The sequence below is a fragment of the Numida meleagris genome, chromosome 4, assembly GCF_002078875.1.
Source record: "Numida meleagris isolate 19003 breed g44 Domestic line chromosome 4, NumMel1.0, whole genome shotgun sequence".
NCBI lineage: Eukaryota > Metazoa > Chordata > Aves > Galliformes > Numididae > Numida > Numida meleagris.
Window position 1 is genome coordinate 12,644,088 of NC_034412.1, and position 23,812 is coordinate 12,667,899.

The 23,812-nt window shown below is 39.8% G+C and overlaps 1 protein-coding gene across 1 annotated transcript; it reads left to right on the plus strand.

Moving 5' to 3' along the window:
- ATP1B3 (ATPase Na+/K+ transporting subunit beta 3) lies at positions 7 to 23,522 on the plus strand. Its single transcript, XM_021394083.1, has 7 exons — positions 7 to 263; positions 7,749 to 7,877; positions 12,493 to 12,600; positions 14,172 to 14,359; positions 14,858 to 14,908; positions 19,733 to 19,819; positions 21,873 to 23,522. The coding sequence occupies exons 1-7, from the start codon at positions 155 to 157 to the stop codon at positions 22,041 to 22,043; spliced, it is 843 nt and encodes a 280-aa protein (XP_021249758.1). The 5' UTR covers positions 7 to 154; the 3' UTR covers positions 22,044 to 23,522.

The following is a 23,812-nucleotide window of genomic DNA, read 5'->3' on the forward strand; positions in this document are numbered from 1 at the left end:
CCGTCCTGCGCGCTGCCCCTGCGTCCGCTCTCCCGCCGGGCGCCGCGGCGACAGTTACTTAGCGGCTGGCCGCGGGCGGGCGCGCGCTGGGGCTCTCCGCCTGCCGGGCTCTACCGCCACCGGGTTCCGCGACGCAGCCGCCTCCGGCCACGCCATGAGCAAGGAGACGAAGAAGCCGTTCCGCCAGAGCATGGCCGAGTGGCGGCAGTTCGTCTACAATCCCAACAGCGGCGAGTTCCTGGGGCGCACGGCCAAGAGCTGGGGTGAGCGCGGGGCGCGCGGCTGCGCGTGGGGACGCGGGGCACGGTAACCGCTGGAATCGTTGTAACCGTTGTAACCGTTACCGTCGCTACCGCCGCCGCGCGTCTAAAAATAGCGCGGCCGCGTGGCGGCGGGGGGCGGCCGGGAGGGGCAGGTGGGGACGGGGGTAACGGCGCGTCCCGAGCTGACTCACCCTCACCCTCGCCCTCCCGCCCCAGTACGCAAATGCGGCGAGCGGGCCCGCAGGCTCCTCCCCGCGTGAGCCTCTGCTGGGCGCGGGAGCGTGGGGGGGAGGCTGTGCGGGCCGCCGCCGTGACGGGCTTCCGCCGCCTCCGCGCCTGCGGCCCCGCGCCCGATGCGGGCACCTGGGCACCGCGCCGGCCGCGATGAGCGGGAGCGCGGCGTGAGCCGCGGGTCGGGGGGAACGCGGCCGCGAAGCGGGAAAGTTTCTGCGCTTCGTTCTAGAGCGCTAGCGAAAGAATGGTCGTCGTGTGGCTCCGGGCTAAATTTGTCCCGGCGCGGGGCTGCCGCGTTCCCTGATTTCCTTAAAAGAAGCTCTGGGCGGCCGGAGCAGCCCGCGGGCGCTGCTTGTCCCCGCGCGCAGGTAGCCGCCCTGGCCCGCCCCAGCTGCAGGCCCGCTATCACAACCTCGCTCCTTCCAGTACAAATATTTGGGTTTTCCCGGTATGTTTTCTCATATTAGACGGTTGTACAAACGCTGAATATTGGGATGTTGCCTCAGCCCTCACGGGACATATTTACTGACTTGAGAAAATGCCGCGTCCCCTCCCAGAGCTTGGATGTGGCCGAGCTGCCTCAGAGCTGTGCTTACAGAACCAACAAGGCTCGCAGCGTGGCACCAGCGCCGGGCCAGCACGGCCTTGGCCTTGACACCATCTCAATGGATGCTGATGTCGAAATCCGAGGAGGAGCCTGCAGAAGGCCGCGGGGCCGCGCTCTGCGCTGCGCGTTCTGCGCTGCCAACGTCTGTCCATCAGGAGAGGGCCCTGCTCCGACACGAGCTCCCCTCCATTCAGATGGAAATAAGAGCTCGCGGGCTGCTCTGCCGCCTGCATAGCAAGGGAGAGGAAATTTCCACTCTGCTGGGCCCAGTGATCCCTGTGCAGGCAGGTTTCCTCAAGTGCGTGGGCTGCGTGAATGGGCGTGCGGCGAGCAGGAGGCTGTGCCGTGGATCTGACAGGCACAGAGGCCGCGGGCACATCAGAAATAGCCGTCTCTTTTGGAGAAAAAAAAAAAAAAAGAAAGTGATACTGAGACAGCCTTCTCTGTTGAAACCGAGGGATAAATCACTTACAATGTTAGCAGTCTGCGCTAGTCCGAGGCCAATAGATAACCCTTGCAGCTGATACAACCCAGTGGGTAATTGAGCTGCTATTTTGTTTCACAGCCAGCTCGTTTGATAAGGGATATTTTTCTATGTCCAGAAAGTGCACATAGGCTTGATAGCAGTTAAAATAATTTATACTTAATTAGCTTTCTTAGGAGGTTTAGGCAATTGACGTGTGGTTTGTGGTGTAACTTTCCCTTAAGTATAGGTGAAGAGGTGACTGTTCAACGACACTATAAACTGTCACTGTAATTTTTTGTCAATATTTGTTTGTCCTGACGTTTTGCGAGTAATGTCTTTTGCTTATTTAAATTACTTGTCTGCATATATTAAGTAAAAAATAATTGTTGTCTCTGTTAGGGTGTGGCATGTGTTTTGGGGGGTTCGGTACTTGGTATCTTGGTCCCCCTGGCATCCACAAAGTAGGGTGATTTTTTTGTTTTGCTTTTAATTGCAGAGCGCTCGCTGAGTGCCTCTGCTAATGGAGAATATACAGGGTTCAGTCTCGCTTCTGCTTTTGCGTCTGTGTGTGCGCTGAGAGCGGTCCCTCTGGCTGCTGCTCCTCTGTGGCTGCTGGGCTCCCTGGGGGGAGGCGCGGAGGCAGGAGCAGCTCTGGCTGCTTTGCTGCCTGTCTGCTGGGCTGTGGTGTCTCCAGGGACAGCATGGTAGGAATTCAGCTGGCTCTGATTCTTCCTGGTGTATTTCTTTTGTCTCAGGACGGTTTCTTCACAACAATAAGTAGAGAAATTGTTAAATAACTGGAGTTCTCAGCAGCAAGGCATGCACGGTCCTCAAAAACATCAAGAGAAGGAGGATCGGTCCTGGGGTTCTGCACAGGGTGTAATGAGCGGGGTAAAGAGAGGAGAACTTGTAGCACTGCCACAGGGTCCTTCCTGAAAGGAAAGGGAAGATTGGTATCTGCTCTACATGTAATGACAAGATGCTGTGCCTGCCTGGGGCTGCAGCAAGAGCGCTGAGTGAGATCACTGCTAGACTCCAGCAGTCCTGAAGCTGTGGTCACACGATGTCATGTCAGGCCTGGTTAAGCCTGAAGCTAGTCCTGTCAGGGTGTTCGAGGTAGAGACGATGTTGTCTTGGACAACGTATAAATTCTGGCCTACTGAGAAGTCTTGAATACTTAGGGGTATTCTCCAGAGCACAGATATGTGCTTGAAATTAAGACACAAAACAAAAATAACAAAAAACAGAAGATCCAGATTTGCTTTGTTTGGTTTTCATGGTGTTCTTGCTGGGACGTACAGTGCTGTCAAAATCTCAGCTGCTCTCTGACTTGATTCTTCCTTGTTCTTTATCAGTCTTTGAGGAAGGTTTTGTTGGGAAATAGCTTTCTTCATAGGCAGAGTACTGGAACTGCTGTCTGCCATTGCAATAGAAACATTTGTACACCCAAGTTGTGAATCAGGACAGTGATCTTGTTTGTATCATGGCAGGTGGACAATGCATGTAAAGTCCCTTCACAGCCAGAGTAAGACTGCAGTCAAAATCTTAGTTAACTTTCCCATGATACTGCTTATTGTAAGAAATAAATATTTGAGAAATCATAAAGCATCTTCTTTTTCATGACACAGGTAGCTCTGAAGAAAGAAAGCTTCCTTTTTTCTTGCTGCAGGTATCAGTGAGCTCCAGTGTGCATGTTTATAACACGCTCAGTCTGTGTGTTATAAACACTGGATCAGGACACTTGAGCACTGGCTTTTGTGGTTCTCTGCAAATGTGGCTCTTGATAATATTTATTGTTTCCTGAAGCAGTCCCACATTATATCTAGATTCTTGGTTCATTGTGACATAAACTGAGACACACAACTGAGGTTCTAATTCTTTGTGAAGTCTTCCTTCCCTTTTTCTGTCTGTCTTTCTGTCTCTCTTTTTCCTCTGCTGCCCCCCAAACTGGGAAAGCAGTAATTCTGAAGTGTTAGGCAATTGAGTTGAAACATGACTAGTGCTTGTGTACTCTGTATGGACATGCTGGTATAAAGCAGGTGGGCCAGAAGGCTGCCTTAGTGTCAGTGGGAGTCACCACTCACAGATTTGCCTTCTGTAATACGTCTAGTAGGAGTTGCTGAAGAACGATCCCAGAGATGAGGAGATGGTGCAGCATGTAATGTGTACAGCCATAAAGATAACATTTCATTTTCATTGGTGCAGGTAATGTCAAATAGTTGCTTCAAGGTCTGTCATGAGTGTGTTAATGCATGTAAATAGCTACCTGCATGTGACATATAGGCAGATATGCCAGGCTGGTTTGTGCCAGATTGACAAGGTGTTTATCACTTTGCCACGTAATGTTTGGAAAGCCTGTATTTGTCATGGACATCGTGGCCAGATATTGGATATCTTGACCCTTTACTAGAGTCAGACTTTTTAACTTGCAGCATGGATAAGTGCTTTGATTATTGCAAATGAACTCCAGCTAATGACGACACCAATGCGTTGGTTCAGAAAGAGCAGTTTTCCAGTACTGCAGAATTTGGGTTTGATACTTGTGGTTTTCTGTGTTAGTTTTAGCGCTCATTGGTGAGAGACTTGAAGGGTTTGGTGCAGAGCTGTGCATGGAAGTCCTACAAACCATGGAATGAGCTGTGTGTTGGATGCGGTGGCTGCACTTGGGGTAGCTGTGGAGGAGTGTTTTCCATTGTGAGTTGGGCAGATCTCGTTTCCTGACAAGAAGTCCAGCGTGATGTGAAGTTATTTTGGCTGAGCTTCTTGACAGGTAATGGCTTGTTCATTGTGATTAGCTTAGGATAATTAATACTAATAGGCTCACAAAGTGCAGCTTGCTTAGTTTGGTGCCCTTGCAAGTTTTGTTTTGTTTTTCCCCTCCCTCCCCATTTCTTTTTTTTTTTTAAATGAGACAAAATAGCATAAATGATGTACTTCATTCCAATGGACAGGGTTCTGCAGTACGTTTACAAAGTATCTTAAAAAAGATTAACAGTAGTCTTTCTGTGTGCGTGCATGTGCTTTGCCATACTGGGAGGGCTAGTGGCGTTCTCCAGGCTGTGAAAGAAATAGGGTCTTCCTCTCCCTGTTACTGCCGGGTTACAGCATCCAGTGAGTGAAACAGTAACAGCAGGGGGCTGTTGGCAACCACTGTGCTTCAGACATGGGGGCCCTCTCTCATCTTCCTTGGTGTTGCTGCTCCCTCTGGGGCATGAGGGCTCCCCAGGGACCCCTGTATGTGGCGGTCGTGCCCTGCTGAGGCTCTTGTATGGGTAGGGGGACACCTTGCCCTCTGGAGTGGGAGCGCAGCAGGGGCAGGTGCAGGCACCTCCTCTGAGGGAGCAAAGGCACAGAGCGGCACAGGCCTGGGTCAGCACCCAGCGTGCTTCAGAGTGCGGCTGGGGGTGTCCTGCAGGTGGTGGGGGTGATACCCTGAGGGCTGCACCTGCCTCAAGTGCCCATCAGTAACAAACCAGTGGGTTGGAATGTTCAGTTTCTGTGAGGTTAGGCACCACCCTTTGGAGACTAAAATACAGACACGTTCTGAAATAGCTCACTGGGAAAAAAAAAATCCCATTTTTTATTTTATTACTCATACGAAAATTGCTGCAGGAGGTGCTTGCCTTGTCTTCAGTATTAAGACTTTTCTATTCCATTGGAACTGATGGATGAAGGTCTTGGAAAGAGTCTCTCTCTCTATATATATATTTAAATGACTTGATGAAAGCATGTTCAGAAATTGATTAATGTGTAGGCATCAAAATAAGAGCTGACCACAGATTTTGGGGGTTTTTTGTTTGCTTTTTGATACCCAAAGTACATGGAGTATTCATCAGATCATTGCTCTGTTTTGGATCCAGTTGATGCAATTGTAAGGCTTATAGATAAAGCAAATAACTGGTGCCACAAATACAGGTGCCACTTCTGTTATGGCTTTTATTGATTAGGATTTATACTGCTTGATTTATGTCTTTTCAGCTTCTAAATAGCCTTGGAAGTTGTTTATAAGAGATGTCTAGCTTGTTCAGTACAGAACAAGACTGTTCCCATGTTGTTTCAGGTTCTTTGCTACATAACTTCAAATCACTGTGTTGTATATTGTATATCAGTAGTTCCCAAATGTATATTGAATAGCTGATTGCTTTCATATTATTGCAGGTTGGTAAGCAACTTTCTCAGCTTGTGAAATTGAAAAATATAACAAAATCAATATCCTGTAATGTTCAGCTGTTGCTGCTGAGAACTTTTGTTATAGTAACAATAATTTGGGAAACACCTCATTATTTTTGTATACATATGCTGAATTCTTTCAGGAAAAGTAATGCAGGTACTTGAATTTCCAGTAGCTGTGGCCTACTGGTGGCAAAAAGCAAGTGGTTTCTGGGGCAGGAGCCAGAGCTAAGGCTTCCTTCTGTCATCCCTCAGCAGACAGTACCCGTCTCTGGGCGCTGTCATTTTTGCTTTTGCGTTTTCCTGTTCTATGGAAGCTGGAAGAAAACTGCACTGGAACCTCTCATGTAATCATGTGTTGGTGGTGGAATGTTGGGTGATGATATTGATGTGTTGTGTGTCTTTGGCTTCCCCATATCAGTCTCATTGCTAGTATATTTGGTTAAAGGTGAATTTTTGTCACCGCGTTATATTTTTAGATTAGAAAGGTGTAGAAGATGCTTTTCTGCAGTTGGTTCTCTGTGCAAGCATCCAAATTCCTCAATACCTGTACAGCTCCCATTCTTCTTGACAGGTTTTACATATTCTGAGTCTCAAGGGATGATTCTTAAGAGACTCACGTGCTCTTTTTTTTGTTGTTGTTGGTTTTGTATACTCAATAATACAATTTCTGTAGAATCTTCCATGTCTTTTACTAAGTCTTAGATCCAGACAGCATATGTGGTTTGTCTTGAATCAGGAAACATCTCCACGTAAACTTCAGTTTTAGAGGGTAATTTAACTGAATTTTTCAGTGTGCATGCTCTGAAGGTCTGAGCGTGAATGAAATATGCTAATATGAGTCCATCAGGGTCAAAAACCAAATATAGGATAAGAATATAAAAACTTGTCTGAAAACTTTGTTACTAAAATTAATGAACTGTCCAGAGTTTTAAAAGATTTTTAAATTAGAGTTGTGCATCACATCTCAGAAAAAGGACAAAGTTCTCAGAAAATCTCAAGGTTGTTCGAGTCCCCTTCATCTCTAGTGCAATATTTTAACTTTGACCTGTTACCTTATCTATTCAGTAAACAACTTGTATCCGGAGCCCACGCCTGTGCCTGCGCAATGACAAATGGGGAGGGAAAACTAAAGAGAAGTTTAAAAAAAAAAAAAAGATTCTGATCACAGTAATTCTCTACCCATTTTCCTATGGTGTTGCCGCTTAGCAATTTGTGGCAGCTAAGCGATGGAAAAATACAGCGTTGCAATAGGCAGTCTCTTGGAGGCTATTTCCTCAGGTTCTGAGGAGCTCTTTCTCAAGGAACTGTCAAGCTGGAGTTAGTAATGCCTGTGTTTCCCAGGCACGCTGCTGGATCCCTTGGGTAGATTTGTTCAGCAGGTGGGTGTGCTGGGCAGACCTAGGGAATGTCTGAACAGAAAGCGTGGTGTGCTCTCAGAGCCGTGTGGCAGAAAGGATTTTCACCTTGAGAAGTCTCTTGTAGGAGGAAGTGTGTGTGAATAAGTGCTGTGTTTTGTGGAGTGCTCTCAAGTATTGAGCGTGCTACTGAATCACCCGCTACTCTCTCTCCCTTGTTACACTGGATCAGGAACAATTTCATCTTTTCATTCAGTTCTTTCGTCTCCCTACCGCCCCTTCCTTTCCAGCTGTAAAACTACAATTCCTTTAAACGAATGGAACTGGAATGGCTTGCTCAGTCATTTTCATTAGCTTCCCAGTAGGGCCCGGAGTGGTTTCTAATGCTTCTCTTGAAGATGCCAAAATGCCGGATCTTACACTGTGAATTTTGAGAGCCAGAAAGTACAGAGAGAACTTTCCAGCACTGGGCAATGCATCTGCATGCCAGGGACACACTGACTTACAGCTACCAGTGGGAGCGGCAAGGGTCTAGTGGAAAAAATACCACCAAAAATCAAGCATTGTGTTACTAATTTCCTGTTTTTATTTTCAAAATAGATAAAGGAATTAGCTGAAGCAAAAATAATAATTTTACTCTTTCTTTACAGGTTTGATCTTATTATTCTATCTGGTATTTTATGGCTTCCTAGCAGCGCTCTTCACGTTCACAATGTGGGTTATGCTTCAGACGCTGAGCAATGACATTCCAAAATACCGTGACCGGATTTCTAGTCCAGGTAACAGTGTATTTATCTCTTCATAAACTCGGTTCTGGTTTAACAGCCAAGTTGGGTCAGATGGAAGGCCACCTGTGATAAGTATTAGATACTTTGAAGTACAGGAAGGCTTTATTGTGGAATAATCTGCTCAAGAGAAAGGGCTACAACGGGAAGGCATTTTCAGAGTTTTAATTTTACATTAGATGGCTTTCAGGAGACATGGAATGTCTGTAGATTGCAGTGGTTGTTGACCTGTTACATAGGGGTCCGCTGACAAGGGAGGGTGAGGCTCTGTGGTGAAGTCAAGTCCATGTAGTATGTAGCTGCCACTAGATGTGCTGTCTTGCTACAGTGGGCTGGTTCAAGGAGCTAAATGTGATGGAAAAGTAATTCTGCACAAATAAAAGTGGGTAATGAGAATATCGTGGGTGTTTTTTCTTTTGTTTTTGTTTTTTAGATTTGTTTAAATATACTGTGTTTTTTGTATGCTGGGGGAGGAAAAAGCGGTTGTGCTGAGAAAGATTTAAAAGCTGCTTTTACTTAATACCAATGAGATTAGTGTCTTCTAGATACTGTTTCAGCTTAATGTATATGTATTTGATTTGTATATGTAATTTAAATGATTGGGCCATTGGTAATATCTCTCAAATCTTATAATTTGGTTTAGGGACCAAATTTATGTAAAAATATCAACAAGCTGAATGGCTGTGCAATGCTAATATTTTAGTGAAAGTTAGAGTATGTTTTTAAACTGCTTTTTCATCTTTCTGAACTCCAAACAGATGAAATCCAGCAACATCATAATCCAAACTCATAAAATCTTGCAACTGCATTAGAACTTAAGATGAAACGGTAATCATTGTGTGAGAAAACAGCAACTGGGCCTTTGTGACAAATCTCTCTGGATTTTGAACAGGATTTGCTTTGATGTGGTATTCAGGCCAGCTGTAACAGGTGTCCTCTTAGCACATGGGATTCTTGAGGGGATGTACAGCTTTTTCAAACTAAGAATGGGTAAAATTCTTGAAAAAACAACAACAAAAGACCTCTTCAAAAGAAGTGGCTTACTTGGCCATTCATCCTTCTTCCTGTTTCCTCTGTGGTAGTCAGAGCATTGGTAGCAAATGGAGCTGTGGGTAGCTAGGACTTAGTTCTCGACCTAGTGACATTTTCTCTCTTGGAGTTTGGGTTACTAATTCTCCCTTGTTTTGAAATGTCACGGAGGATGTTTGTTTAGAGAGGTATTTATCCCACAATTAGTTTTTAACTTGGGAATTCCTAAAATATTTCTGAATTTTATTTTTTAATTAATGATAACTTACGTGTGAATAATTGAAGACAATGAAATTGCTGATCTCTGTTCTAATGTTTTGCCTTAACTGTGTCATTTTTCACTTGCAGTGAAACATGTCATGCTCCTGGCTGTAAAACTTTAATAAATTAAAAAAAAAAAATCTACACACACAAAACCCGGATGGCGTAGGTTAAAGGTTTTTCTCATGTTAAACATATTTGGAAATCTTGCAGATTGATTTATTTTATAATTGGTATTTGACTTGTAATGTCCGCTGGGATATAATAAAATCAATCAAATCCAGATGATTCTAAAATATTTAAAAATAAGATCTCTTGGAATTGATGAAGAATGTGATCTGTTACTGTCCTAGATATAATCCTATGTTGAATCTGCTAATTCTGTTCCTCCTTGAAGGCTCTGTATCCTGCCTCTCTTGTGGTCTGTGCTTCAGTCCTTCTTGAAATAGCTTTTTCTGCAGACATTCCATCGTAGTCTCTAGGCAGACTGCAACAAACCAGAATTGGAGCAGTCCCTTCCTCTTAGGATATTTTTGAAGTTCCCCTGAAGCAATGAGTCTCTTCAAATTATTGTTTCATTCATTGATGACTAGTTTAGTTACTTTGTCTTTTTCACTTTGAAAAACAGCATCTAAGTCTTTCATTTACAGTATAAATGTATGTGTGGGTATATATATATATGTGTATATATATGTGTATATATATATTACTTGTATGTGTATATATTACCTATATGTGTATATATGTATACATATATATAAGTAATAACCACTTGTCCCCCAAGGCACGTTAAGTGACTTTTCAGCCCTGTTGCTAGTTACTTTGTATTTTCAAGAATCCCAGTTCAGTCTGGTGCTCTCAATATTACTAATGGTGCAAAGTAATTGGCAGTCAAAAATGGTATTTTTAATTTATGTTCATCAGAAGCATTTAGTTGTGGCTTTCCTGGAAACAATTTAACTGCTGCTAATGTAGAACGGAGAATTTGACTTTTTTTCTTTTTTGAAATCCTTCCAAAAAATTAAAGAAATTGTTAAACCTGTGCATAATTTTAGAATCTAAAAGGTGTTTGTCTGTGGTAAATTTATAGTATATGTCTTTTTATTTCCGAGTTTAAAATATTTCTAGTAATTTCTGCTATCAAATAAGGAGCCCAGTCACTTCCATAGGTGAATCCTTAATAGACAAGGGCTGCTTAATTGCATTTGCTGAATGCTTTCCAAGAGCTTACTGATTGATTAACTATGGTGTATTAAGAATCTTTCATTAAGATAAATTCTCCAACTTTCTCTTTCCACTGCTGTGTTATCTTCTTAAATCTTTATTTTGTATAAAGAAGGCCTGATTTTATTTTTATTTTTTAACGTCGGATGATAAGGTTTCTGCCTCAAGCTTTTATTCACTTGGGAATCTGGTTTTAATTAGTTTTGTCAGATGATAGGAAACTACATGGCATCCTAAGGAGATGCAATTAGTCGCTGCCACAATTGTACTACTTCTGTTGTGCCAAATTTGACATTGATCTGACCATTTTGATATTCTAACCTAGAAGAAAACTAATGTGGTTAAAAAAAAAAAACAAAAAAAAAAAACCAAACTTTTTTTTTTTTAGCAAGACTTTATTCTAGAAAAGCTTTTTGAAAATGCACGAGTTTAATTCTGAAAACAAATGTTCTGCATCTTCTGATATCCCAGCACAGTAACGATCTACACAGAGTGGTTTTCAGATATGGCAGATATTAGCAAAAAAAAAAAAAAAAAAAAAAAAAAACCAAACTTTTTTTTTTTTTGGTAGAACTGCAGCCTTAGATCTCAGCTGTAACTGAAGAGATTATTATCCCTGTACCTTATTTTACCCATATCCTGGGAAGAAAGACAGTTCTGCTCTATCAAGAGGCCAAACTCCATGTTACTATCTGCCTCTTTCACCCCTCAACACAAAGCCTGACTTGAGTGTGCTGCAGCCATTCTCTTTCTAGCCTCGGCCCCAGTTTGCAGATGGCTCCTGTTCCAGCACTGGCACCAGGAGCCAGCCAAGGGCAGCAGATGGAAGGCAACAGCACTGCTGTAACATGGCTGGGAGCAGCCTTGACTGCTGCAGGGCCCAGTGCAGGCGGCTGTCAGGCAGTTCACCATGGTTAGCACACCTGTGCCTGTGTCCAGTGACACATATGCAGTGGCTTACCATGGTCTCTGGTATTATCTGTGAAAGACTACATCTGATTTCTCTTTGAGGAGAAGGAATAAAGGAAAAACTAACTGGGTGTGCTTTGTTTGGGAAAAATTGTAAGCCATCTTTATACATTATAAAGTTTTTTTTTCTTGTGGGTGACTACGAGATTAATACAGGCTTGCTTCATTCTACATAGGTTGCTCTGGAAGTGATGCCTCCTATTTATTTCCGTGGAAACTACTACAGATACAAAGAGCACGATAACACTAGTTGATAGAGCAGATTTGCAGCTACAAAGCTCTATTTTTCAACATAGTCAACACCATTAGCTGTGTGTTTTTGCCAATGATGAACAAAAACTTGCATGCTGCACTCATAAATATTTGTACCAGTGGAGATGACCCACTGTCACCACTGCTGAAACACACCACCCGCTGCCTCTCTGTGCTCACATCCACTGTTGGGTCTCCATAAATATTCAGCAAGCGTCAATGAATGTCAGTGGGTCAGTTTCTTCCACATGGAGAAATTCATACGCAGTTCCAGTCCATACACCATTCTGTTGGGCAGCCCCTCTGCTGCCATCTGTTGCATGACAACAGAATGTAATGGAATATTGGTGGGAAGGTTCAGCCTCTGCTGCCATAGTGCCAGCATCCGCTTATGACATTGTGGGCCAGCATAACAAAACAGGAGACATTACTTTTGGAGCAGCCCTCATATCTTGTCTAAAGCTTTGATGCTTAATTTTAACTGGAGGGTTTCGGAGTGTGGCTTTGGCTGTTTTTTTTTTTTTTTTTTTTCTAATTAGTTTAACTTGAAAGATATTGAAAATGTGAAGTGAATCGGTAAAATTAAATTGAAGTGATTGAAGTTTCTGATTTTGCTACTTCTAATCAGTTGGTTTTGGTTTGTGAATTGTGGTCATGTTGGTTTGAATTCAAGTCTTAATTCACATGGAGTAGTGTTGATTTTTAATACCTGACTTGAAACACAAACTGCTTTCCAGTTCTGTGGAATACAGGGGTAACATCAGTGTTTCTTTACAGTTGGGTATTTTTCAGTTTATGGATGTGAATTTTGAGTAGGTTAGAGTGATATAGGGATGAGAAGTTTAGTTCTTTACTTGTACTTTTTCTTTTTAAGGGCTTATGATTTCACCAAAGCCAGACACTGCATTGGAATTTTACTTTAACAAGAGTGACGCCCAGTCATATGCAGAATATGTTTCTACACTTAGAAAATTTCTTGAAAGTAAGTAAGTTACTGATACCCAAGCAATTTAGGAGTCTTAATGTTGGGTACGTTAATTTAATTTTTCACTTGCAGTTAGTAATTACTAAAGAAAACTGATGAAATTTCAGGCTTACTTTAGACAAATACGTTTTTAAGGTATGAATTTACAGAAGGAGATAAACATAAAAATTCACCCATATTTGACAGGGAAACCGAGCCCCTCAAAAGTTGTAAGTCAGAATTGAGGAGGTTCTGTAGAATCACGACTTTTTGCATGAGATGCTTTCTTAGATACGCAAGCTATGCCTGAACCTATCTGGGTTGGTAGTTGTGGTGCCACCTGAAAGCTTCTTTGAGTAGGTGTTTCTTTCAGAGCCCTGGGGAGGGTTTCTAGGAAGAATGCTCTATTTGATGGTGACCTGCCTATCTTGCAGTTCAGTGGGTTGGGGACTTTCAGGCTGAGGAACAACATTTATTACCTTGCTTCCATTTTATTTTATGCTTAGCTATCAGGGGAAAAAAAAAACCAAACAACAAAATGTGTTAAGGGGTGAATAGATGAGCACTTGTGATAATACGATCCACGTATTTGTGAAACTCAAGCAAGAATCACTTGTGATCGTAGAATCATAGAACGGTTTGGGTTGGAAGGAACCTTCAAGATCATCTAGTTCCAACCCCCTGCTATAGGCAGGAACACCTCCCACTAGACCAGGTTGCTCAAAGTCCCTTCCAGCCTGGCCTTGAATGCTTCCAGGGAGGGAGCATCCACAACCTCACTGGGCAACCTGTTCCCGTGTCTCACCTCCCTCACAGTGAAGAATTTCTTCCTAGTATCTAGTCTAAATCTGCCCTCTTCCAGTTTAAAGCCACTTCCACTTGTCCTATTGCTACCTGCCCTTATAAAAAGTCCCTTCCCAGCTTTCCTGTAGGCCTTCTTCAGATACTGGAAGGCTGCTAGAAGGTCCTTCTGGAGCCTTCTCTTCTCCAGGCTGAAGAGCCCCAGCTCTCCCAGCCTGTCTTTCTAGGGGAGGTGCTCCAGACCTCTTATCATCTCTGTGGCCCTCCTCTGGACCTGCTGCAACAACTCTGTTTCCTTCTTGTGTTGGGGGCTCCAGAACTGGGCGTTACTATAACATCAGTTATACTACCTGATGGCAATGTAGAGGCAATTTAATATTAGCTGTTAAAATACTTGAAGCTTTCTTGTGTGTTTATTTAGAAAAAAATAATAAGCACAAATGGAAAAATTGTTAGTTTCCAAGTAAAAACTTATTTATATTTTAATACGTTGTTTAGAATGATGTACAGAAATTAATAATTATTGATATGATCCTAAAAACAGGACATTATTTCTTTTGAAATACTCTGTATTCTTTCATTTGATCACAACGCCACTTTCTGATAAGCTTTGAAAAAGTAAGCCTTTAAGATGAAAATGGGAGGCATAGCACTTTGAAAATAACGCTCTCAGAAAACTCTTAGAAAAGTAATAACTATAAATTAGGTGTTTATATATGCTTTCTGTAATTTTTGCCTACTTTTGTGCTTTATGCCATTGATTTAAAAACTATTTTTATGTTTTGTAGCATATGATGATTCAAAGCAATCCCAAAATATAAACTGTACACCAGGAAAGGTTTTTGATCAGAATGATGTTGCTGTTAAAAAAGCATGTCGATTTAACCTCTCTGAGCTGGGGCAGTGCTCTGGGAAGGAAGATAAGACCTTTGGCTATTCTAAAGGAACTCCCTGTGTGCTTGTGAAAATGAATAGAGTAAGTGACTCCTTTTTTTTTTAATTTCATTTATAGTACAGCAGTTCCCAACTAACACAGTATGAAAAACTGCTGTTGAAAAGGACTGAAATACATATTCACTTTACTTCTAATTGTGTTTTACTTCATGCCTGCATTCTAGAAATGCAATTAGAATGTCATGGATTCCATAACTCCTAAACTTTGCAGTGTGATGAAAACTTGAATGAATAACTGTTTGCCTTTTCAGTGATGTTATATGTTTCTTAAACAGCTAATTGTTTTGAGCCATTAATTTAATGTGCTTAATGTAAAATAAGAAAGTAGCCTTGGGTATGGCCACTATTTGAGCTTTAACTTTACATCTTTATTCTAGGCTAAAGCTGTCCTTAAATATAATACTAGACAGATGTGCTCCCTGTATCAACTCTGTCATATTAAATGGGAGAAAGTTTGAATTTGGTATGTAAAACTAGTGAGAGAAAGAAAGTCTGTAAATATTTTAACTTTTTCTTTTAGATAATTGGATTAAAGCCTGAAGGGGAACCGTATATACAGTGTACATCTAAGGTCAGTTCTCAGTGTAAGAGATAAATATGAAGTTAATTTTCCTTGTGATTAAAATGAAAAGTCAATGTAAATGCTGTCAGAACATTTATTTCACTGTCTCCTGTTAGACTTTCTTCTTTTTTTCTTGTTTTCATCTTACTGTATGTCTAGTTTAATTTTAGTGCCTTTAATTTCTTCAGTATAGTTACTAGAAATACTGTCATTTTTTGTTCTTCCATTTTAAGATGTGTTTGAACTACCTGATTTCCTACTGAGCTGAGGAAATGCATAGGTGTAACTTGTAGTTATATTTATTTTTATTTATTTAGTGTGAGTTGTGTTTTGTTTTCCCATTTCATAACCTATATTTTTATTTTTTTCTCCATGCTGCAAGTGCACCTTAGACAATTTTATAAATGATGGGTAAGACAAAGTGTGGAAACTAACATTGTTACTGTTCGAGTAAAAGTTGTCTTCAAATCAAATATAAGCAACTTGTAATAACAGCTAATCTATAAATATTTGTTGTGTACCAAATGCTTACTCAGAATATTTTAAGGCAATTATAATAATGACTTTTGACTTGTGCGTATTTCTCCTAGACTGCTTGGGGAGCAGTGAAAGCCTTGGTAAGTTAGTAGCTTCAGCAAGGGATAGAGTCATGGCTCTTTGAGTTGACTGAAAAAATGTAGGCTGGGGAATTTCAGCAACTGATGGGACAAATACTGTAGGTGTTCCTGCCTTCACTTGAGATATCTGTTGTAGGCATAGATTTCAATACTTCAGTTCTGTCAAGTTCATGGAAGTTTTGATCTTTCCATGACAGTCTATTGCAAGCAAAGTTGATTCCTTGTGTCCATTCTTGGAAAATCTTTGGTTGGAGGAATTTCTCTAGAATAATGCAGTTAGGTTCTTCCAATGTTTACTATTCGTCCTTCTTCTTTTCCTTCTCCATTGTATCATTTCTTATATAATACAGTATCCCAAAATGGACACAAGTTTTCCTCTAGCTGAGGCAATTAACAACAGAATTTTTCCCTCTCATCACATCAGAAGTAGTTTAAGTCTTTCAAGGTGAATTTGCCATTTCTAATACTATTACATTGAGTCCTTGTCTTGTTTTGCTGCTTAGATCTTCCTTTTTAATTTTTCGGCTGCCTGCCCCTGCTCCCACTCCATTTGTCATGATCATTATAATGGGATCAAGCTTCAACTTCTTACAGCTTGCTGTCATCAGTGAAGGAACTTTTTCTTATGTCTGCCAAGTTCTTATGGAAACACTGAGCACAGGACAGTCATCTTCATCTCCACCTGAAATGTCTGCTGGTGTGCTGGGAACAATGCACATATAAGCTATATATAAAACACTGGACCTATTTTATATTCATGGTATTTCTTCAGCTTTCTCATATGGATGTTCTGTGAGATGGTGTTAAAAAACTACAATAAGCATATGGTATAATGAATTTATGATGAGGTGCATCTGCCTCTGTATTTGAATGTTCCCTAAATACTGGCTCATAGCAGGGGTGATGTGTAGAGGTCGTTTGTCCTTCTCTGTCGTTTCTCTTATTTGGGGTGTTTACTGAGTCTTTAAATAGCTGATGTGTTCTGTTGCAGTGGTGTTTTTTTTTTTTTTTTCTGTTGCTGTCAGCAAATGTGGAAAAAAAAATTTGGGATGTACTACAGAAATTATGCCAAATAAGCCTCTTACTGGATATTAGCTTCATAGCACATAGGAGAGTATTTGTGCAGTTCATAGCACAAATGCAACTTGCTGGTAATTATAAGTTTTACATCTGAAGTCTTTAAGATCTGGGTGACCAGAATGGATTTTGCTTAAAAGGTGATTTCATTGAGCAGAGCAGAAGTCCTACTGTCATGTTCTCTTCATTGTAGGCAAGACCTTTACTTATTATTTTTAACCTGTGGATCTGCTGTTGATCAGTTAAAAATATACATATATTATTCTTTTTAGTTTGAATTTTACACATACTCGGAGCAATCTGGGGAAGCGTCTGCTTTGATTTTACACAATCTGACTTTTAAATAATATAATAAAAGCAACCCTAAGTTGTAAGGGCTAGTCTTTCAAATACAAAAGAGAGTTAATAGCTTCTGCCCACAGATTCTGCCAGTTTTTGCCGTATGAAAAATCATTAAAATTTTTCATTTGGCAATTAATATTAAAAATTCATGTTCTTCAAGTCTCCTCCTCTGAAGTGACTCTCATTTCTTCTTCCTTTGCTTTCCCCTTGGGATTCTTTTTAAATAGAAAAAAAATTAGGTAGATTTGGGATATCAAAATCAGCATGCTTCATAGGTGGGGTTGCTCCCCACACCGCCATGCCCACACACAGCGGTTGCTGTCATCACTGTGATATGTGTAGATGAGGGAAGTTAGTGTTTGCAGTGTCAGACACTAATTGCGGCTGGTTCTTGCTCCTACATCCGGAAGGAACTGATCTGTTGTAGACTTAAGTATCTCCACAAAGAGAAACAAGCTAAAACAGGATTGTGCTTCCAAGAAGTTTGAAGATTAACGTTTTAGATCTTTAGTCTAGGGCTGGAGGTATGCAATTTCAAGTGTGGTAGAACACCTTGCAGTGGCATTCTTTCATGCTGGAACTAAGTACACTGAAGAAAAATCAGTAGATTTGCACATTTTTTTTAAATGACAGGGAACACAAATATAATTAATTCTTAACTACTTGCATTTCTGCTGTTTAGAGGTCATCCTCACTTTCTATTAGGCATCTCTTTCTAATTTTCAAGAATGAAGAATGGTTGTGTGAATGAGATTACCTTCCTTGCAATTATCATCATACTCAGCATCTGATATACCCTTTTTTGTGTGAAAGAAATCTCTATTATTTTAAAGGCTCTTCTAATGGATATTGCTCTTATTGAAGTTTGTTTTGCTTTAAACCGCACAGTAATGTTCAATATGTACAATACCATTTCTTCTTCTGAAATGATGACAAATAAGTCTTCCACAAGTTCTTTCCTTGGGTCTTGGTACATTATTTTAACATCTGAGAAATTACTCTTAAGACACAGTCCTAATAAACCCTTTGTGGGTGAGGTAGGAGCCTACCTGTGTCTGTCCGACTAAGTGGTCTGATTTTCAGATTAGCTGGCTGACTGCCTGTAAATCTTTGTGTCTATGGTAAGCAGAAAAATGTGATGCCCATGGATTGGCTCTTGAAACTTTTCAGAAGATGCAGCTAGCTTAGCTTTTTAAAAAATACATGTACGGATTAATTATTCTAATTATTAGATTTAATTATTATTAATTTAAAAAATGCAACGCACGGCATTTGCATGAGAAAGGCAGTTGCATGTTCAAGAACCTCTCTGCTATTTTCTTGATAGACTACTGCCTATATGACTGCTTGCGCACAGTTGTGTTCAGCTGCTTGAGAAAGCTCTGCTCCTGTTTATCTTATATTATTCTGTATTCTGGTTTTGTAACTACGATTTCAGAAATATATTTGAATAATGAGTATTTTCAGCTGCATGAGCTGTAACTAAAATAAAGATTAGCAGTGAAAGGCAACAGAATTCTACTTAGCAATTAAATTTGCTAACTCAAGTCCAAAATATCTAATAAACGTATACTGAGGATTTGCAATAGTTTAGACTTCAAAGGAACAATAATCAGACTATATCCTAAACTGATATGGTATGTTCTTTGGGGTAGAAGGAGGTATTCTTGAGCTGTGGATTATTCTCTATTTTTTCTTGATCTTTCTTTGTGTTCGCCTTTGCTAAAGTCTATTACTGCAGTTGTATTCTGAGCTCTGTAGTATATCTTTAAAATTGCAGCTACAGGTATGGTAATACCAGAAAAACTGGAAGTTTCTAATGCACCTCAAACATGTGAATTACACTGAACAAGCAATGATATTCTGAAGATGTATTTACCATTTTGGGGCTGTTTTGTGGCATTGCTCTTTATTATGGCAATATAATTAGCTGTTACAGAAAGTTATATTAGATTTGGGTGTTCCTAGCCACTTGAACTTGCAGTAATTTGCTATCCTTCCAGGACACGCAGTCCCAAAGCATATTATATCCATGGAGATGTATCTGTCATTACTCTGACAGCATGTGTCTGGGGCAACACAATCATACAAGTAAAATATACAAAATGTTGTGTATCTTACAGATTGAGTGACTCCTTAGAAATCATGCAGCAGCTTTGTAGGTAGCATCTCGCTACTTGATTTGGAGTTGTTGGGAAAAATCTAGCAATAAGGAATACATACATTCCTTCTGGGCACTGATGATACAAACTCTAGAAACATGATCATTTTAAAGTTTGGTTTCCTTTTATGTAGCTTGAATTTCAAGGCTAGCTGAGCAACCTACAAATTGGGCGCCATTGTGGACGGTTGGGGCTGTACTGTTCCACATTTGAAATTTAAATTTCTTTTTAAAGTCAAGTTTTCATCTTGTCTTATATATGGATGTGCTCTTGCTTCACCAAAACATATAGGCTTGCTTGTGGATACATGGGATTTTAGCATATATTTATGATTTCTTTTTGTTATATTCATTTGCAATTTGACTTCGACTGGTAAGGGGAACTGTAATTCAAACCGTCTTGACTTGATTACTAATTTAAAGATTGCTAATAGTAAACTTCCCTGTAGCAGATGCGTGCAGCATGTAGCTGTTTGCCAAATATTGATCTGTTTTGGAAGCTAGTCTATTACTTTTTGGAGCTTTTTTTTTTTTTTTCCTTTAGGGGAGTCTTCATTGGATTCTAATTCTAATTTTGTATTAGTGTTTATCCAAGTAGATACTAACTTTTTATTTTGTCGTTATCTCCAATCATAGGAACCAGGCGCGGTTGAGATAAATTATTTTCCTTCAGGAGGCTCGATTGACTTGATGTACTTTCCATACTATGGGAAAACCTTGCATGTAAGTACATCTTAATGATGGTCATCTTACTAAACAGACTGACTGTGAAGTCTGAAAACTTTACTGAGAAGTACTCACAAGGAGTAGTGCTTAATGGGACTAGAGAGATGCTTTAACAGATGTAAGGAACTAAAGCGGGCACTCTCCTAATGAACAGAAGACTGTATAATAGCAGTATGAAGAACATCTGCTGTTTCTTGGTCACTAGTATATTCTGGAGGACAAGGCAAAAAACGTTAACTGGTTCTTTTGATTACCATGCAGTTTCTGATAGTCCGCCCATAGGGATTGTGTACAGGATGTCAAATTTATAATTCAGCATGGTATTGTTGCTTATACATCTTTATGGCTCTGCAATCCTGTTTTCTGTTCACTCTGCTTTATGAAGAAGCACATCAAGGTAGTGGATTATAAAATTTTTTATTACTGTTTTAAATTTTTTCTTTGCTTGCCTCCCTTATCCCCATTTTATTCTGCCTTAAATTTTATCTATTTGAATGCTTAAGTTTTCAGAACAAAACAACTATTTTACCAACACAGAATACATAGAGTTAAGACTCTAGTTTCTCTTCAAACTTAAATTTAGCTAATATTTTCTTTCCTTGAATCAGCTTGAGATAACTATGTACAGAAAATCTGTACTTTTTATCAAATATAAAATTATATTGCCTCTTGTTGACCAAATTATTTACTCATGATTGAAAAACTAATTTGCTGTTCACCACTGAAGGTGAAGTACTCTTCTAATGTGAATATTTGTGGGCCTGTAGTACTCCACAGCAGTTGTTTATTTCCCTGAAGTGATTTTGGTACTAAATTATTCATTTGTCAGTTATTTTTTCAGTGTGCTCTACACTTAATTGCAGTAGTTGATGTAACTTTTTTTTTTAATCTTAACTTTTCCTAACGAGGAAGGAATTTTTCTTCAACATATGCTTTCAACTTACTTGTGTGTAGTTCTAGGTCTTCACTTTCACAGCCAGTGTTCTTGAATCGATAGTGCATCTATTTTCTTAGACAAACAAGATTTGGGAAAGGTTGTCAACTTCTGCTCCCAATAGGCAGAGTCAGTATGTACTAGAACTTTCATTCTTGGAATGAAAGAATAGCAAAAGAGCATTACTTCTCTAAGAAATGCAAAATACCGCATCTGTAGATCTTGATATGTCAGGAAACAGTTTCTGCCAAAGACGGGATGAAGACCTTTTCTGTTAAAATGCTTGTTTTGTTGCTGTACTGAGGGAAAGGAGCGGCTATGAAAGGAGAACAGTTAAGTCAGGCAAAAGTCAGTGCTATTCCTTATTTAGGTGATTAAGAAAAACCTTTTTTTAATTAACTGATATTCTCTTTTGGAGTATGGTTCAATGTCCTTTCATGTCCATTCTGTCATGTGGGAGGAGATGAGATTTGCTTGAGGGTTTGTTGCTTATGTAAGATACAGTTCTCATAACATTAGTACGTTGTGGAAAAGAAGCAGCAAGAATAGTTGTGAGGCTGAATATTTAAACAGGTCTCAAGAGTCTGGATTGATTTCTTGGCTATACCACAAAACATCTATAGCATATCTGTGTGGAATTGTTGAATTACTTCATTCTGTAAAAGAGTTAAGAGCGTACAACTATTGATGTGCCAGGGTAGGAGCTGTAAAATTACTAGCATCTCCGGAATGGTTATTTCCTTTTTGCTGCTCAGCATGATAAACCCAACTGCTTGACTTAGAGAATGTACCTTTTTTCAGATAATCTGTAGTGTTTAATGAGGAGACTGATTCTCACCCCTCTCCCCAGCCGTTTTATATTGAGTGCTGTCATTGACTCAAATTAAGTTGAATATATTGACTAAAAATAGTATGAAAATGTATACGTGACTATCCATCTAACTTGGAAAAAATAGTCTTATCTCAGTCAGATTGGGCTTTGAAGAATTGGGTTCATAATTATCTTTTTTTCTTAACTGTTCTGATAGACTAAATGTTAATTGTTCATGCTAATAGTTACATTCAGATCACTTACTCCAGTATCTCAAATATTTTCCCCATCTTTCTGTTTAATAGGCTCACTATTTACAGCCTCTAGTGGCTGTTCAACTAGCGATTAACTCCAACAGTACCAATGAAGAAATAGCAATTGAGTGTAAGATCCTGGGCTCACCTAATTTAAAAAATGAAGATGATCGTGACAAGTTTCTGGGACGAATTGCCTTCAAAGTTGAGATGACTGAATAGCAGGAGAAAGAAGTTCTCCACAAAGTAAATGTTGTGTTGTCTGTTTTGTATGAGCTGGACATGCCATTCTAGGATATGAAACCACCTTGGAGAATGTTAAGGTGGCTTATGGCATTCAGGGTAGCATAATAATATGCTTCCAAATCAATGTGTTTGAAATCCCTCAAAATAAATGCCTATCATGCTTCTGCCTGCCCCATTGGAACAGTGTACAGACTATAGTTATGTCATAGAGACCTGTAAATAGCTGTTTTCAAACACTTAATAATGGTGACCTTTGTCCTGTTCTAAAATGTGGTTTTATCCCCCAAGTGAGTGTCTCAAGCTTAATGTGCTGTGCTATGTAAATATTGTATTGATTTAACACTGGTTTAACTGTCATATCTCAATGCTGACACAGTTATAGGGATAATTAATAAATGGTACCTGATTGACGTAGTGATTCTTTTGAAAGAGTAAACACCTCCACATAAATTGCGTGTATGGGAGTGGGTGGGTGGATGGATGCTTGTGTGGAGATGCCTTAAATTGTAGATTGGTTGGTGTGGGAAAAGTAAAATGGATTTTAAGAGTTGGTATGGATTTCAGAAAGTAAGTGCTCACCTAGTACTTTCTTGTGCTTGTCACTGTGCAAGTATTGTGTACATGTAATACTTGGTAGAGAGTTTGGTATTCTAGCTGAGGAATTAAACCTTTCTTTGTGTTGTTCATTGCTTGCAGTACGTGGAGCACAAATAAAATCTATACCGTATTTTAAAACTTTTTAGTTCAGAGATATCAATATAAAACAATTAAAATCTGTTTAGAGTCCTGGTAACACTTGTACAAAAGCTGCTTGAAAGAAACAGCCTCACTATTGTGGAAATAGACCTTCATATTTCCAATTAAAAAAAAGAATAAATTCTGAAGAACCTCTGTTGGGGGTTGTCTTGATTAAACATTCCTGTTTAATTTATATACTGTTTCGTTGCATCATTTTAACATACTTCATGTTTTCTCCTGCTCTTTAATCTTGGATTTTCTATGTATTTCTTCATCCTTTTTAAAAAAAAATGGATGTCACAGCTGCATTATACAAATTGTCTGTTGATTGGGAGTGTGGATTACTTGCCATTTGACGTTCAGTTTTTTTAGTGATCCACTTGCTAAGGTGGCTACACATAGTCTGGCTTATTTGTGACTGCTCCTCACATCAAGCCAAGCTGACCTGTTATATTGGGTTATAATTTGTGCGGTTTTGCCGGCATGGGATTTATAATGCTCTTCCCCAGGGTTTTTGTTTGTTTTATTTTTTGAGCACACAATCCACATTCTCATATATTAAAGACTACAGCAACACCATTTATATAAATACCTCTGTGTTCTGTTGGTAATATTGTGGCCTAGATTTGTTACCTAACACGCTTTTATGCCTAATTCTTATATTGTTTTTAAAAATTTTATTGAAAACAAATTAAAGGAATGATTACTAAAATTCAAGATCTAGTCTTAATAACTTGCTTTGAAAATGTTTGGGGCCAGTGTAAACCACATTAATGCAAACGTCTTTAAACAATTGTGCAAGCTTACACTGGTGCAAGGTTGGAGGAAGCTACTCTCAGTAGGACTTTCAACGGTGTGTTGAACCTCATTGCAAATAGACTTATAGTGACTGATGTCATTTAGCATGCTTTTTTGTTGTTGTCTACAAAAGAAAAATTGTTCTTCACAATATGCCATGGATACTTCTGTAACGATAGCATGCATTAATATTGAGTAAGACTGTTCTT